General features: G+C 45.4%; 1 protein-coding gene across 2 annotated transcripts in view; it reads left to right on the forward strand.

The window, feature by feature from the left end:
• Positions 1-16,678, forward strand: part of LOC115632044 (hemicentin-2) — a 112,803-nt gene that overhangs the window by 82,848 nt on the left and 13,277 nt on the right. For both annotated transcript variants that reach the window (XM_030529015.1, XM_030529014.1), the window contains exons 5-7: positions 5,095-7,284; positions 7,512-7,952; positions 15,308-15,676. In XM_030529015.1, coding sequence (XP_030384875.1) covers positions 5,095-7,284; positions 7,512-7,952; positions 15,308-15,676 — 3,000 coding nt within the window. The remainder of the gene's footprint in view (positions 1-5,094; positions 7,285-7,511; positions 7,953-15,307; positions 15,677-16,678) is intronic.

Raw genomic sequence — 16,678 nt, forward strand, 5'->3', positions numbered from 1 at the left:
AGCTCATAGCTCAAATGCGCTGACAGCAGGCACGAGTTATGCGTACTCGTATATATGTATCTGTATCTTTTAGTCTTTTGGCCTGAAGAGCGCGACAGTGAGTGCGTCGGACAGTGGCAAAAATATGTTGAGCTTTTCCAACTAAATGCTATAAAAATTCTTGACTTAATAGGAAAACAAGACAAGAACAAGACTCGGGCTGTGGCTGTGGCTGGAGTGGAGTGATAGTCGACTTGTTGTTGTTGCTGTTGTTGTTGTCGGAGGGCACTAAAGAAAACTAACAAGTTACAAAAGCAGCAAACGGCAAACCAGATGTACCAGCGCACACTCACGTGTGAGTGGCATATGTGTAGGAACAGCATCGAGAACAAGAAAAACTTGAAAGCAAAGAAAACATTTAGTAGATGATGAAAATCATGGCAACATAAACTTGGCCACGGCACAGGCTGTGGCATTAAACTACAAGTATAGACCAGAGAGAGGCGAAGAATCAGAAGAGATGTGAAGCAAGAGATACCAATGACGATGAGTCTGTGATAAGTTGGACGAGCAAAGAAGCAGCACACATGCGTGCGTTAAAGTTTTAAAGAGTGTGCAAGATAAGGTGAAGCAGGAGGGGCGAATAGGTGGAGACCAGTTGGATAGAGCAGCAGGAAGTAGCCGAGTGGCGGGTCAATAACATTAGCCCAGGCAATGACGTCCCGTCTGCTGGTCAGTGCTGGCTCTAAGATAGATTTCCAAGCAATCGAATTAAATGCCAAGCATATGTACATACTATATATGCGAGTATATGTATGTATGTAGTTTGAAAAAAAGGCGATAATGAACGTTTATACGAAGAACGTGAATCATGAGTACTGATAACTCGAACACTGCCATTCTTGAGAGTGCGATTAATTCTTAGAAATATAAATAAAATACCATAAGAACAGAGTCTTCAAATTATTAGAAATCAGTTGTGGATTTTTACTGAATGCACTACAATGCTTGGATATATCAAGCATGTAGCACATTTTATTGGCACAACAACTAATACGAGTATGAACTACCAATACGATTTTGAACTAACAATTCATTTAAGACTAAGTTCTCCAGCTGCCGAAAAACAGAAAAACAGTAGCAGCTACATCTCAATAAGTTACTCGTAAGATACAAGTAAATAATTCTTGATATGCACTTATTATGTTTCAGTTATCCAGTTGTAGAACTTTTGAGTAAATCTTAAATTAAAGCGATAAGTTTATTCTCTCGGGCATAAATAATTTTTAGTGGTGCTTAACAATTTCAATGAAGGATAATTTTGATGCTTCGCATAAACCTTGTAGTAATAGATGTTGAGCCCCACATTAATTGTGGCTGCTGTAGGCTCAGAGTATGGGCTTACGCTGCTCCTGACTGCTTAGATGGGGGAAAACAAAAAGATAACATTGAGGCTGAGTAGGCTCCCATAATTTATTGTGTTTGGTCACTTGGGAACCTTTGAGTTTGAGATGAGATGGGTAAATGGTTTATTTTAGTTTTAGAAGCTGCTCAGTACTTTTTAATTTCGTATTCATTAGTTCAGCAAAAAAGCAGAAAGAAAAGTGGGTTCGAACTGGGGCTGCTGCTGCCATTTCACTTTGGGCTTTGATTGAATGCGTTTCGGCTTCAGGGTTTTGCGGCGGCTGCTGCTGCTGCTGCTACCACCAATCTTATTACTGGCTCTGTTACTGCTCTGGGGCTACCGCTTGGCTGGTTGCCTTCAAAATGCGGCCGCCTTATCATTTATCTCGGCGCGGCCTTGTTGCCCAAGTTGCTGCTCAGTCTGCTTTTGGCAAAATGTTTGTTTGCCAATTTCGCGTACGTGGCAACCGCCCGTTGTGCTCCGCTCATCAGTTAGCCTGATATCTGTAGATGTGCTCAAATTTTAATTCCCTTTCAACTTGCCCAGTGAAGTCGCAGCAGACACTGTTGTTATTTGTTGTTTGTGGCCTGTGGCGCGCGCGTGCCTCCACTTGGCCCAGTCCCACACACAAACACACACACACACACACACATATCAAAATTGGATTTAGCCCATTTATAAAGCCAGCCAAGTAGACAAGTTCCTATGGTTTGGTGTTGTAGTTAGTGGCTTGCTACTAGCTACAATCGCGCTCGATTATTTTTAATGGCCTTTTTTTTTGTTGGTGCCTTTTTGACTTTCTTTCTGCCATTTTGTGGCAGCCAATTTCATTGTTGGCCACGTTTTTTTGGCTGCTTTTAAATCGCTTTTTCTAATTGAAATTAATATTAAACGTAGTTGGTCTAATTTTATTGCTCCAGCTCGCTGATAGTTTTTAATGGGCAGACGTTAAGTCATCGGCATAAGCCTGGACGCTTAAAGGGGCCAGCAGGGACGACCTGCTGCGTGCAAATTCATTTAAAAGATGGCAATGGTCGGGACACTGGACACCCACTCGGGCTGGCACATTTGGCCGTGTGTTGATGAACTGGACATAATAAAAATGAAAATGAAACTCATTTGCTGCGGCTTAAGTTGCCCGATTAGGCGACGACGCGTGCAAGGAAAAGGGCTTTGAAAAAGTATGCGAACACCAAAACGGATGCGCATGAGAATGAGCCGAAGTCGGTTCATGGGCTTGGGTCTTGTCCTGGGCTCGGGCCCCTGGTCTTAGGCGCCAGTTCTCTTTGTCATGCTCAACGCGTGTCCATAACTAAATTAGGCAGCCAGCGGGAGATTCCTAATAACTAATTGTTGCTTAGCAGCCAAAGCCAGCGCCAACACCAATGCCAAAGATGCGTTCAAATTGCGTTAGGACCTAAGTAGGAGATGAAGCTGCTGCCGCTCAATGCCAAGCATTGTCGTTGACGAATGGACTTTTAACGCAGTGAGGCGCTCCTACCGACAAATAATTTGGATGTGGAAGGGGCGGGCGGACTGTAAATTGAGTTAAGCAAAGCGAAAATTGAAAATTAAATTTTATGCTGCGTAGATTGTGTTACACTTGCACCAAATCGAGGGGAATGGCCGCCGAGTCTAATGGTTTTTTAATACACACCAAAGAGAGTCGACGTCACAGGCGCCATTGCTACTTTTTTTCTGTTGGTGCTGCTACTGCTGCTGCTGCCGCTGCCGGCAGCAGATTAGCCATAAATTGTTTATAACGCACGCGGCGCGCGCACCAAACGACTAAATTTTTAATTTTTTACACATTTCTCGCCCGCTTATCACACAAATTTCATTTGCTGTTGGTGTAAATTTTTCGAAGCATACTTTCAGGCGTCGCGTGTTAATAGCATTTTCCAAGCGAATAGCTTGTAAGTAAAAAAAAAGAAAGGAAAAAAGAGCGCAAAGAGGAATGAGAAACAAAGACGGAGCGAACGAAAGCAAAATGCTTTTCTATGCCTACTTACAAGCCAACAATTTGGCAATTGATTGGAAAAATATTTCTAACACGATTTGCACAGAAGGGAAGCCCTCGCCAAACAAAGGATCAGAGACCTCAGTATTTGTATGTGCAGTGCTCATCGCCCGCTACCCACCACCAATCGTTCTATGGACATTGCCAAACTAATTCAATTATTTACGTACATAATTTAAGAGACCGCGTTGCCTGGCCATATTCAGTGTCGTCCCTTCTGCCATTTGCCCCTCACCTTATCCATAGTTGAACAAGAAATTTATATGCAAAACACGCATAAAATTGTTTTTGAAATGCCAGCCTACCGTGAGAGTAGAAGAGAGAGGAGAGAGAGTGAGTGAGAGCACTGTTCATTATTTGTGGACACGGCCAATAGTGAGGGCTACAAATAATTGCGCTGTGCAGTGTTGAAAGCGACTCCTGATCGCTGCCCATTTCAAGTCCCTAGATTTGTGTAATGTTTCTCCAACATGAGAATTATTATGAAATGCATGGAATGCGGTGGCAGTGGCAGTGGCGGCAATAAATGCACTTTGGGTGGGGCCAGACACACGCAAGCGGGTCGTCTTGGTTGCCTGCTTGGCCTAAATGTGTAAAACATGTTCACAAAGTGACAATTAGGCCAATTTGAAGCCATTTAGCAGTGCCCCCAAAATGGGCCTAGAATCGCGAGCAGTGCAAACAATGAGAACGGGCGCCGTCGACGTCGTCGGCGTCGTCAATTTCTAACAATTTTTTAATGGGTTGCGGTCGGCCACGAAGTCGGGTCGAGTACAAAGCAGACAATCAAATGTAATTACACGCACATAAACACGAAGGGTACAGCACAAGGCAATGGAATGAAATTGGAGGCAAGGCGAAGTTATACACCTGGCATGGGTCACCTGTCGGCCACTTAAAGGCAGGTAGTCGCGAGAGCAGAGCAAATCACGCAATTTACCACAATTTACAGAGGGCTGTGCTCCACTTTCTTGAGATTGCGGCCGAGCTGTCAATTTGAAGTAGTGTCGGTGGCTGCGGCTACGGCTACGGCTGCGACTGCGGCGCCTTCAACTGCTGCTCCGGCTAGCGAGTTTATGGCAGTCATTAGGCAGAAGGTAGTAGAGACACTTGGCTGCGGCGTTTAATTACACGTGGAGTGGGTAGAGATAAAGGAAGGCTTTCACATAATATCGCGTCATTTGCGGTGCAAGGCAAAACTACTAATGACAACAGATTGAGATTGAGAGCTTGTGTGCAGGTTGCAGTTTCTGCGGTAGACAAAGGCAAGTGGCCAAGTGCATGGATAGAGATAATAAAGCTGATCCAGCACTCTCTCTGTCACTTCTCTTAGCGCTAATGAGTCTTGTGTTAAGCCGCCATTGAGCACACTTCATTAGTTCAATTAATAATTGGCGAATTTCGTGCCTAATAAGTCGACAGACAACCGGGCCACTAATCACAAAGATACGACAGGGGACCGTGTGTACGAAGGTCCTTTCAATTCAATTACGAGTTTGTGAACACCATCGTCTGCTGATTATGGCAAATGTTTCATGTTTATTAATTTTCATCTTTTGCCGCATACAAGTAGCGGCTGGTGCTTTGATTTAACCCCAAGTACTCGTAATACCGCACCTTACCACACATACACATTCCAATGTACAACAATTCTTGCTAATTTTGGTTATTTTCTTCCATTTATTTGCAGACTATCCGCGCGTCGAGGTTGGACCAGAGAATCCACTGCGCGTAGAACGTGACCGCACTGCCAAATTGGAGTGTAACGTAGATGCGAAACCGAAAGTGCCGAATGTGCGCTGGACACGCAACGGGCGCTTCATTAGCTCCTCGCTCGTGCACACCATACATCGTGTGAGCGTGCAGGATGGCGGAAAGTACACGTGCAGTGCCGACAACGGACTTGGCAAGACGGGGGAGCAGGAGCTTATTTTGGACATCCTGTACCCGCCCACAGTGGTTATCGAGTCTAAGACGCGTGAGGCAGAGGAGGGTGAGACTGTGAATATACGCTGCAATGTGACGGCCAATCCGTCGCCAGTGACCATCGAATGGCTGAAGGAAGGAGCTCCCGATTTTCGGTACAACGGTGAGGTGTTGACCCTCGCCTCTGTGCGCGCCGAACATGCTGGCAACTACATTTGTCGTGCCGTTAACATCATGCATAGTCAGGGTCAGGAGCGTAGTGAGCGTGTGGGAAATTCCACAGTTGCATTGCTAGTACGCCATCGTCCGGGACAGGCTTATATTACGCCGAATAAACCCGTTGTGCATGTAGGCAATGGAGTTACACTCACCTGTTCTGCCAATCCACCTGGCTGGCCAGTGCCTCAATACCGCTGGTTCCGCGACATGGAAGGCGAGTTCTCAACTGCACAGAAAATATTGGCAGCGGGCCCACAGTACTCCATACCCAAGGCCCATCTAGGCAATGAGGGCAAGTACCATTGTCATGCTGTGAACGAGCTGGGTATTGGCAAGTTGGCAACCATTGTGCTGGAAATACATCAGCCACCTCAGTTTCTGGCGAAATTACAGCAGCATATGACGCGACGTGTGGCAGATACAGACTACGCAGTGACCTGTAGTGCTAAGGGTAAACCTGCACCCAGCATCAAGTGGCTGAAGGATGGTGTTGAAATTCTACCTGAACTCAATCTGTATGAGGTCAAGACAGATCCGGATCAGGGACCAAATGGTATGGTAACAGTGCAAAGCATGCTCAAGTTCCGAGGCAAGGCTCGTCCAAATAGCAATCAACTCGTCCCTGGCGATCGCGGCCTCTACACCTGTCTTTACCAAAACGAAGTAAATTCGGCGAACTCATCTATGCAACTACGCATTGAACACGAACCCATCGTCTTGCATCAGTATAACAAAGTTGCCTACGATATTCGGGAGACCGCAGAAGTAGTATGCAAAGTTCAGGCATATCCCAAGCCCGAATTCCAATGGCAATTCGGCAACAACCCCTCCCCTCTGACCATGTCGTCTGATGGTCATTATGAAATAAGTACAACCACAGACAACAATGACATATACACGTCCGTGCTGCGCATCAATGCGCTCACGCATTCCGACTATGGCGAGTATACCTGTCGGGTTGTCAACTCACTGGACACCATTCGCGCTCCCATTCGTTTGCAACAAAAAGGCGCACCGGAAAAGCCAACAAACTTGCGGACAACTGACGTAGGCCACAATTACGTGACTCTTAGCTGGGACCCAGGTTTCGATGGTGGTCTGAGCAAGACCAAATTCTTTGTGAGCTACCGACGCGTTGCCATGCCACGTGAGGAACAGTTGATACCAGATTGCGCAGCACTGGCCACATCCAGCACAGAGTGGGTCGAGGTTGACTGCCACCGTGACAACCCATGCAAGGTTACCTCACTGGATCAGCATCAGAGCTACGCGTTCAAGGTTAATGCGTTGAATCCGAAAGGCAATTCACCTTACTCCAACGAAATTATGACCACCACCAAGGTTAGCCGCATTCCACCCCCGCTACAGGTCACATATGAGCCAAGCACACGAACTCTGGGCATCGATGTAGGCGCCACATGTCTTTCGCTTGTCGCGGTTGTAGAGACCATGGTGCATGGTGACACGCCCATGGCCGCCTGGGAAGTTGTGGATACCGTAGAGAATCTGCAGCTGTCTGGCAATGGACCCACGCACAAGGAAAAGGTCATCGATCGTTTGATTGCACCACGTCGCAGTGGAGGCGGCCGCGCCCTTGGTCACACCATAAGCGAGGATGAGGACGATGCGGGTCTGAATACTCTGGCACTTGAAGATGACAACAGTCCAACGGTGCGCGTGAAACTCTGCCTGCGCAACAATCCCGAGCACTGTGGCGAATACACGGACGCTGAAAGTAAGTAGGGGGACATGCTTGGTATAGCAATGGTCATTTGCATTATATGCAAAACCATTACGAACGATTGCACCACTTGAATGGTGGTGTTGTGACGGTCGTCCCATCCATTCATTCATCCATCCACTTTAACTCGCCTGAGTGGCGTTGCATTTTTCATGGCTTCATTTCAATCTTTACCTTGTTCTCACACTACTCGTACTCCCTCTTTCTCCCATTCTCCGCAGTTGGCCGCCCTTACATCGCTGAGGCAAGTGCGCTCGCCACCCCCACGCTCATTGCGATAATCGTGTCGTGCATTGTGTTCGCTCTGTTCGCCGGTCTGTTGCTCATGTTCTGCCGCTGCAAACGCAACCAGTCGAAGAAGAGCGCCGCCGCTAAGGACTACGAGATGGACTCGGTGCGGCCGTCAATTGTGGCCGCACAACAGAACCAGGCACCGCCGCCCTACTACCCGGCTAGTGGACTGGACAACAAGGCGCTGGAGCACTCTATGGACCTCGCGTTGAGCATGGAGGAGCAGAAGACGGCTCTGTATGCAACACAAAATGGCTATAGCTACCATCCGGGTAGCGGCGTCGTTGGTGCCGGCGGTGTGGTCGGGGTTGGCGGCGTTGGCGTGACCGGCATACCCGGTTTGACAGGACACACGTTGCCAGGAAATGAATGTGAGTACATACATACACAGAGTCTAAGCGAAGCAGTGGGTGGGCCTAAAGCAGGCTAACATTGAACAACAAAAAAAAAAAAAACAATTCCTCGCAAGTGCGAAATACTTCCGGACCCGGCCAGCACATGCAGTCAGCCAGCCGCTTCGTTTGGGTGATTTTTCATTGTCCACCGCAAACACATCACAAAACAAAATGAAATCCGTGCTGACGCGCAGCTTCGACTGCTAAAGGAGATGATGATGGGGTCGGGTAAGGACTAGTGCCTCGCACAAATTATGTAGCCCATGAAATGTGAAAGTGCAGAATGGAGTTGAGTGCAAATCGATGGCTATGCACATTCATCACGCGCCTGGCCACTGGCGACCACACAAACGCACTGGCACACACAAACACTATTGTTGTAACATGGTGGCCACACACATATATACACATACCTGCCCAAGGGGAGAGGCACAAAACACATCCACTTCCGTTGTAAATTTGTTGAAACAGCAATTTTTTCTAAACGCTTTACGTGTGGCAGTCCCTGCCCTTGCCCCATTCACTCTAACCCGCAAATTGCCACCAAACCGTCGCACATTTTGTAATATACTTTCCATTATGTTGTTGTCGCTGCCGCTTGACGCGCACGTCCATTCATCTAGCCAGCTTCAACGTCCGCCTGCAGTCCGGCACTTTTTAAGTGTCGCTGCCCACTCACGTAATGAAGAACATTGAAACGTAACGAGCCAACGAGCTCGGCGCCCAACATGGGGCGTACAAAATGAATGCGTAAACTGACGTGGCCTGCTCGTTCTCCTCTTCCTTGCCTCAGCCCTTGGCGCTTTTGCGGTTTTACACAATTCGCAATACAATTCATTATTAATTGTTGTTCTGGTTTACTTTTTCATTCGGCTTCTGTGTCTGCGCTGGCGTTTCATTGTTGTCGCCGTAGAACAGCAAAGACCACACCACCACAGCTGTGTAGGAGTGTGTGTGTGTGTGACTGTCTGTATATCGTGGTCATAAGAGGTATTAACCTTTAATGTCGTAAGGTTAAAATTGTTTGTGCCATCTCTGGCGTTCGGTCGCTTGGGTTCTGCCTTCGGTTTGGTGGCTGTGTTTTCGGTATTTCGTAATGATGTGAAAATTAAAAATTCCTATTTTTCTGTTAAACGAAATTGCAATTTTCAGGAGTCTCTCCAGTACACCTCCACCTTCTGTTCAGTGTTTTGTGTTGGGGCACGTTTTTTGAACGAGCGCACAAAATTTAATTGCCATACGAGTATATTCTGGTTGCTCTCGCTTTTTTTGCTTTTTGTCTTTTCTGATAGTTGTCATTTAGGAAATGGGTGCTCATACTTAGTTTGAACCGTAGCATGTCCCTTTGAGTGTCTGCTGAATTGTTTGTCTGCCAATTAAAATTGAAAGCCGCTTACCCCGCAATGTAGCGACGTCTCGAGTAAATGCCAAGCATTGCCACTTAATTGCATTTTAAAAGAACAAGGCAACTAATTTGCAAAGTGAGAGTGGGATGAATAATAAAGAAGACGGCAAGCAGCATTCTGTTTGTACTCCTTGCTACCAATGATGTGGGTCTCTCTCACTTAATTCTACGCCCCCCTCTGGCCCTCCCTTGGGCTGTTGCTGCATTTGGCAACCACTTGCAGCTCAAGTGTCGCCAACACAACAAAACAATGGCGTGCATGTTGAAGTGGCCCGCTTCATTGTGAACGTTAATTGCCGCTTAAGCGTGAGAGTCCCAGCTGCAGCTGCCATGCAAGCCTTTTCATCTCCCGCACTCTCTATACCACAACACAGAGCCTGCACTGAAATTCGACGTCGCTATTAAAAGCCAAAATTGCCACAATTGGGTAGGCGACGAGCAAACTTAATGAACTTTGCATGTAACCCTGCGCTGACAATAAAAACAATTGCACTTAGAGCGACGACGGGGAACCGGAAGAGCTCTGCACAAATCGCTTTAAGTTTGCCAGGAACATTAAGAGGTAAAGCGAGGTCCCTGGGCACTTAAAGTGCTGCGGTTTTCAGACAATCATCGAGGCGTGCTAGAAACTTTCGGGTCTAGCAACGCCTTCGAGCGTTCAACTTTGTGGCGGCTGTTGGGCACTTTAAGCCGTCGGCTAGACTTTGGCGACTTGTTCTGTTCAGCCCTTTATACAAAACCAAATGAATACGAACAAATGTTCTGCCCATCCAACCTCCCAAAAACATGTCGCTTCGCCATACATTGAGCCCCTGCAACAATCTCTGCCAAACAAGCCATGCCGAAAAAAGAATGCCGCGCACAAATTTATGCGCTAAATAAATAAAGCCATAAACTCGACTACAAATGTCTGTGCCATGGGCAAGAATGGTGTTTAAAATGCAGCAAAGCAAGGCAAACAGAGCCACAAAATAGTTGAGCACGCCAAACGTAACCGCAGCAACCCGAGACCCGAGACCCGACGCCACCGCCACCAACAGGGAGGGACTACAAGTTTTGGGCACATGCAGCGCATTCTGCAGCAGCATTTTAGGCGCACTCGTCCGTTTCGCCAGCTGCGACCTCGTTTATGGAGCAGGGCGCTTGCTCTTTTTGATTGGCTGCGGCTAGTCGTTGTTGTTGTTGTTGTTGTTACAGTCGATATGTTTTAGAAGTAACTTCATAACTATAAAGATATAGTTTTAATGAATTTAGTAACCATGTTTACTACACTTTTTCTGTTTGTTAAAAAAGTCCTTTACTTTAACAGAGACTTCATAGTTATTTAATAGATATCATTAATAGACTTAATAACTGAAAAGGTATTATTTATTTAATGTGATTTTTTGACGAATTTTCCTGTATAAATCTAAAAATTTTCACAGTTGCTATTTTCACACGGTCTTTTTTACACGATTTTGATATAACACGGTTTGAAAATTTTCAAATTGCATATATATTTCTTTAAAGATAAGGAACCAATCACCTATTTTTGCATATGATCGATGTCTTTTTTTACACGGTTGTTTCTGGAATCAATCTACCGTATATAAACATAATTAGGTGTATTGTGTAAATTTGCAGATCCAAATCGCCCGGCAATGATATAGAATATGAGCTTTTAAATCCAAATTAAGTGACTTATTTATTTATATTTATGTCAACAAACATTGACTGCCGACATAGGAGAACAACAAATAAAAATTATAAAAAGCATCTGATAAGGTAGAAAAGCCTAAGTAGGAGAAATCTAATCAAATTACAATAATATCCAATTAACGCCTCCGACCCCCAGCTCCGTCTCACAGCCAAGTGTGGTCAGAAGTGTCAAAGGATTTACCAATATAAAAAGAAAAACCTAACTTGAACTAAATTAAACGACCTGAATATTTTGCAGCTTGTTTAGGTTTTCATATTTGTCGTTTTAGAAGGGTATTGATTTCACAACGGTTTGTCGACATTCTAGTTATTGTTCTCTATATTTGTCTTTGTGGATATTTTCTTTTTGCATATTCCATGAAAACTGCTAATTCGAATGCGATGTTTATTGCCATAGCAATTATTTTCAAAGCCCAACCAGTTATAATAGAACCCTATGTTTTTTTTTATTCCTGTTTTACTCCACTTGGGAGCTTAGGGCTTCTACAAGTACTTTCCATCGAACTCTATTTCTGGCCGTCTGTCTAGCTGTGTCCCATGTGATGTTGTTATGGGATAATTCCTGAAGGGTGGTCCGTCGCCAAGTTATCTTAGGTCTGCCGACCCGTCTGCTTCCTTGGGGGTTCCAGTCTAGCGCCATCCTTACAATGCTGTGTGGGTCCTTTCGCAGCGCGTGGCCAATCCACATCCATTTCTTCTTCCTTATCTGGAGGTGGATTGGAGATTCACCAGTCATGTTAGCTATGTTAGCCCTAAATATTTAAATACATTCCCTTAAGCCCGGCATTACCAACCTTAGTGCCTTTCTAATTTACGTTGGTCTTAACCGCAAACTATTATTATTATTATATACTTAATATTTAGTCGCTTTAAAGAAGCTTCACTGCATTTTCACACACTTGTTTACTGTCTTGCAACTTTGTTATTTTACATAATCACGACAACAACAACACCAACAACTTTGGCATGCTGACCGCACTATTCAATGACAAAATCTATGGGATAGCACTGTATTGGCTTTTGTTTTGTTGACCCCAAACGATGAATGCAGGGAAAAAGAGCACGAACATGCAACATTGTGACCGAAGCGACCGCCCACAGAGACAAACAAACACACAAGCATCTACTTATGTGTGCTATATACTCGTATGTGTGTGTGTTCGTGTGTGTGTGTGTGTGTGTGTAGACTAAGAGCTTGAATGCAACGCTGGGCACGCAAGTGGCTGCAATTGTTGGCAAACTAATTGGCTTAAATGTAATCACAGTGTTTTGCAGTCGTCATTGTCGTTCTCGTTGTCGTTGTCGTTGAAATGGCGCCAATGGCAGCGTCGACCTCAGAACGGACACAATTAAGTAACGAGTCACTGACATGTCAGTCATGCCAATTGTTTCTCTCGTTTTCTCTCGCTATTAAAGCCTTAAAGCGTAACGCCAAAACTGCAACTTGTATGCAGGCTAAAAGAACTTTTTCGGCCAACTTTCAAATACCAAAATCTACACACACCACACACACACTGTCGAGGAGAAAGAAAGGAAAAAAGAAAAATGCTGCAGCTTGAAAAGCGTGGCAAAAACAGCATTCAGTTGCCGGAACTTGCTGAAACTCTCAACAGTCGGAAAGTGCTGCCCCCCGCCCCGCCTCGCCCCTGTCCCTGTCGCTGGCCCACTTGGCCCACAGAGCGCGCAGTTTAAGCGCATTTAGGGCAAATGCCTGACTATGAAGCTGAGGCCAGGCACGCGCTAATTAAAAGTGCAGCGGAGCGGGTGTCGTGAGGTGTGGAGAGTCGCGTTGAAAGGTGGTGAGGGTCGCGGCAGGCCGCACTGGCGCCATTAACACCGTGCGCTTGAGGTGCACAACAGTTCAGGCGCAAGAAATACACGAACTTGGCGGCTTGTGTTAGCTCACTGGCTCCATAACTGGTTGGCTGGCTGGCTGGCTGCCTTACTGCCTGCTTGCTATTTAGTTAACCGTTAATGGCATTTGAAACTGTTTTTATTGTGTGGCAAGAGCGCAGCTACTGACTCGACCCGAACCCGACCCTGTTCTTCCCTGTCCTGGCGCTCCACAAAAATGTTGCATAATTATAAGCATTTCCGGTTCAAAACTTTGTCGAGTGAATTAGAGCGGAGCCCGTGCCGCCGCCGCCATGGAGGCTACGAGCAACTTCGTTGCGCTGCCTGAAGTTGCACGGAGTTGTGCTGCAGTTTTTGTTGTAACTGTTGTTGTAATTGCAACCACTTGGCCCGCAGGCGATTAACATGAAAAGATTGCGCAACTACCGCCACTTCAAGCTGCAACTTTTTGCGGTCCATGCGAGAGGGATTAATAAGCCGCCAGCTGCTGTTCCCATTCCGGCTAATGAATGGCAGCCAGGCATAGGCCAAGGGACAGGAAGGGGGGCGGGGAAGTATTTGTCAACGCTGCCCGAAAAAGTATGCCACAACTTTTTTTCCTTTTTTTTTTTGGGTTTTGTTGGTTATTTACCAATCAATGTACAAACTTTTCTACCACATTTTTGGGCAACAATTTTGTGAAGCTTTTGCTGCCTGCTGCCTGGTGCCTGCCGCCACGCCCAGACGGCAGAAACTTTAATTGCATGCCTCAAAGCCAGGCAACAAAATAATCGTACAACAATGGAAATGCATTAAAATTGTTATTTTGTTCAAATACTGCTACTTATTTTATCGATGTTCCCACCACACCCCCACAACTCCCGTCCGCAAGGCAATCAAAAGTTATTGTTGCTATGACCGGCAGCACAGATTTTTGGACGATTATCAATTGAAAAGTTTGTCAATCGCAATGAGCGCAATGAGCGAAATAAAACGCAATGTGGCACATAAAATTCGCGGCGAATGGCATTAAATTAAAGGCAAATATGCAAATTAGCCCGAGAGTAGTAGAGCACATAAAATAAGTTTAATATTATTACTGTTTTTAGTTTTATGGCTTATAATAAAAATTATCACGCCTTCTTGCCACTTCCTGCCAAGCTAATATAAAACAAAAATAAATAAATAAATGTGGGACTGGAACTAGAAAAGAGAGAGCGGGCGACACGCAATGAAAAAAAAAAAAATAAGACCACAAAAGCAACAACGAAATTTGTCATTTCGTGAAAAGCACATAAAACAGAACTCAGCGCACTGTGCGTGAAACTGTGCAAGGACATGCCCCCCTCCACCCTGCAGGGCCCCCCGCAAAGGCCGAAGAGCCCAATTTTCTGGGCTGACTCAAAATTCAAAAACTTTGTTGGCGCTTGGAAGCGTGCGTTTAATATTTATGAGTGATTTATCACGATATAAAAATAATAATAAATGTGCCGAGGCACACGCACAGCAAGGCACACTCACACACACACACACACAGGCACATACACGCTCATGCACATTGTTCTTTAGCGTAACAAGCACAAGTTGACTGTCAGAGTTGCCACACGCCGTCACTGACGACTGCTTGTTTGCTGCTCATAAAAATTTGTTAACATGTTTGCCCAAATCAAGTAAAGGAAAAGCAACAAAAATGTAACGAAACTTTTATCACACACACAGAGACAGACTCGAACATTGTGGAGCAAGCAGGATGGTGGTTAAAGGGAGAGGCGGGACAGCAAGTTTATGGGCTGGCAAAGCTTTTAAGTGACTCTGCGGCGGCAACTCTTGTCGCTGCTGCTGCTGCGACAGCCCATGTGGCGTATGAGCAATGTGCTCGGTATTAATTACGGGCTGTTGATTTTCAAGTTATACTCGTACGCCCCAACTTGCAGTTAATAAATTCATTTTATGTCTGTCTATATCTCTGTCTGGCCGTGCAGCAAAAAAAGTTTTTGTAATTTTTATGTGTTAATCAATAAAATACAAATGAGTAAAGGCATTTAGCATTTTAAACGGCTCGTAAAGTGCAACGGAAAAAGTTGTGCTTCAAACTTTTTTGCCGCTTGATTTTAATTAAATAATATTATTTATGGTAGTCTGAGCTGCTGGCGCAACTTTCACTTGGCCGAGTTTTGTGCAGTCAAAACGGCGGCTGGCCACGAGCCAGGCATGACAAATAAAAATAAAATAAAACTCCAATGTGAATTATACGCGCGTCAAGCGGATTTATGTGCCACTTCCGACACATTTGTTCTGGGGCCGCGGCCAAATACAAAGCCAGCGGCATTTTTCAACACTTTTTGACCGTGCTTCCTCTGATGCTATTTTTTCCCTCATTGTTATATGCTTGCAGGGGTCAACATGGGCTATATGGAGAACAATTATTCCAATTCGAATAATGGTGGCAGCGTCAATTCGCAGGATTCGCTGTGGCAGGTGAAAATGTCCGCCGCCGCTGTCGGCACACAGCAAAGTCTAGTGGCAGCGCCTCTCAACACCTATGTGGAACAACAGCCCACTTATGGCTACGATCCGCTCACCCATGGCGGCTACGGAGCTGTTGACGATTATGCTCCCTATCCCCATCTAACTGCCACACCCAGCCAGGTGGGCGACGAATATCACAATCTGCGCAACAGCCAGAATCCGTCCCGGCAGGACTACTGCAGTGATCCCTATGCCAGTGTGCAGAAGCCGAAGAAGCGTGTTGATCAGCACTTAGGTGAGTACCAACTGAAAAATCAAACATACTTGTAAATGCAAATGCATTGTTAATGGTGTGATTGAATGTGTCCTTCCTATATAAGTATAGGAAAGAAAGAAAAGCTGTGTGATCGTAGCAGGAACAAGAAGATAAGAGGCGCAAATTCGCGCCCTAAACCATGCTAGAATGCCAAAAAATAATCATTTAAATATCTTGTATTCTATCGAAGTTAAGCTGCTGAAACCATGCATAATTCATAATTCATAATTAATTAGATCCAAGATTATGCTTCCAATCAGTTCAACCACATCCAAATAGATACGTTTAAATTATTGAAGGAAAACATATATGCATCTAATCACAAGCATAGTTTGTTGCTTTGACAGTGCACTGTGCCATTCAGTGAAAAGAACTCCCATTAAGTTAGTTATAAATGTGGGCTATGAATTGCATTACAAGTATGTACATAACTATAATGAGAGGCAATTCAACTCTCAAATGGTTCTTTAGCAGCAAACGTAATGAAAGGTCCACTTCAAAAAATGTATCTATGTAAATCTAAGCTTTGCTCGCTGCAAATGAGTATGGGTGTGTGCTTGTGTGTGTGTGTGTGTGGTGTAGGTGTGTGTAAATGCCAGCGCGTGTCAACATGGGCGGCAGCAGCAGCTGCTGCTGTCCAGCTTAGCTGCGCTTAGCCAGCGCCTGTCGCTTGGCAACAGCTTTCCCTGGCAGCCTCTCTCCAGTTGGAGCGACCGATTGTACAAGTGCTTGTGACAAGTTGAGCACAGCTGCTTGCTGCTGTTGTTGTTGTTGTTGTTTCTATTGCTATTGCTGTTGGTGTTGCCTTGGCGCTGCTTCATGCTAATTATGCAACATAATTTTGTGTGTCATGACATCCGCAACGAGGACATGACACACTCGTATTTATTTCTCCATCTTTTCTTTCTCCTTACTACACTCGTGTCGAGCTCTTGATTAGTTTGGGGCGTCTGATTGCTGTCCGTTGACACTGGCTTAAAG

The sequence above is a fragment of the Scaptodrosophila lebanonensis genome, unplaced genomic scaffold (genome assembly GCF_003285725.1).
Source record: "Scaptodrosophila lebanonensis strain 11010-0011.00,11010-0021.00 unplaced genomic scaffold, SlebRS2 tig00001412-arrow-pilon, whole genome shotgun sequence".
NCBI lineage: Eukaryota > Metazoa > Arthropoda > Insecta > Diptera > Drosophilidae > Scaptodrosophila > Scaptodrosophila lebanonensis.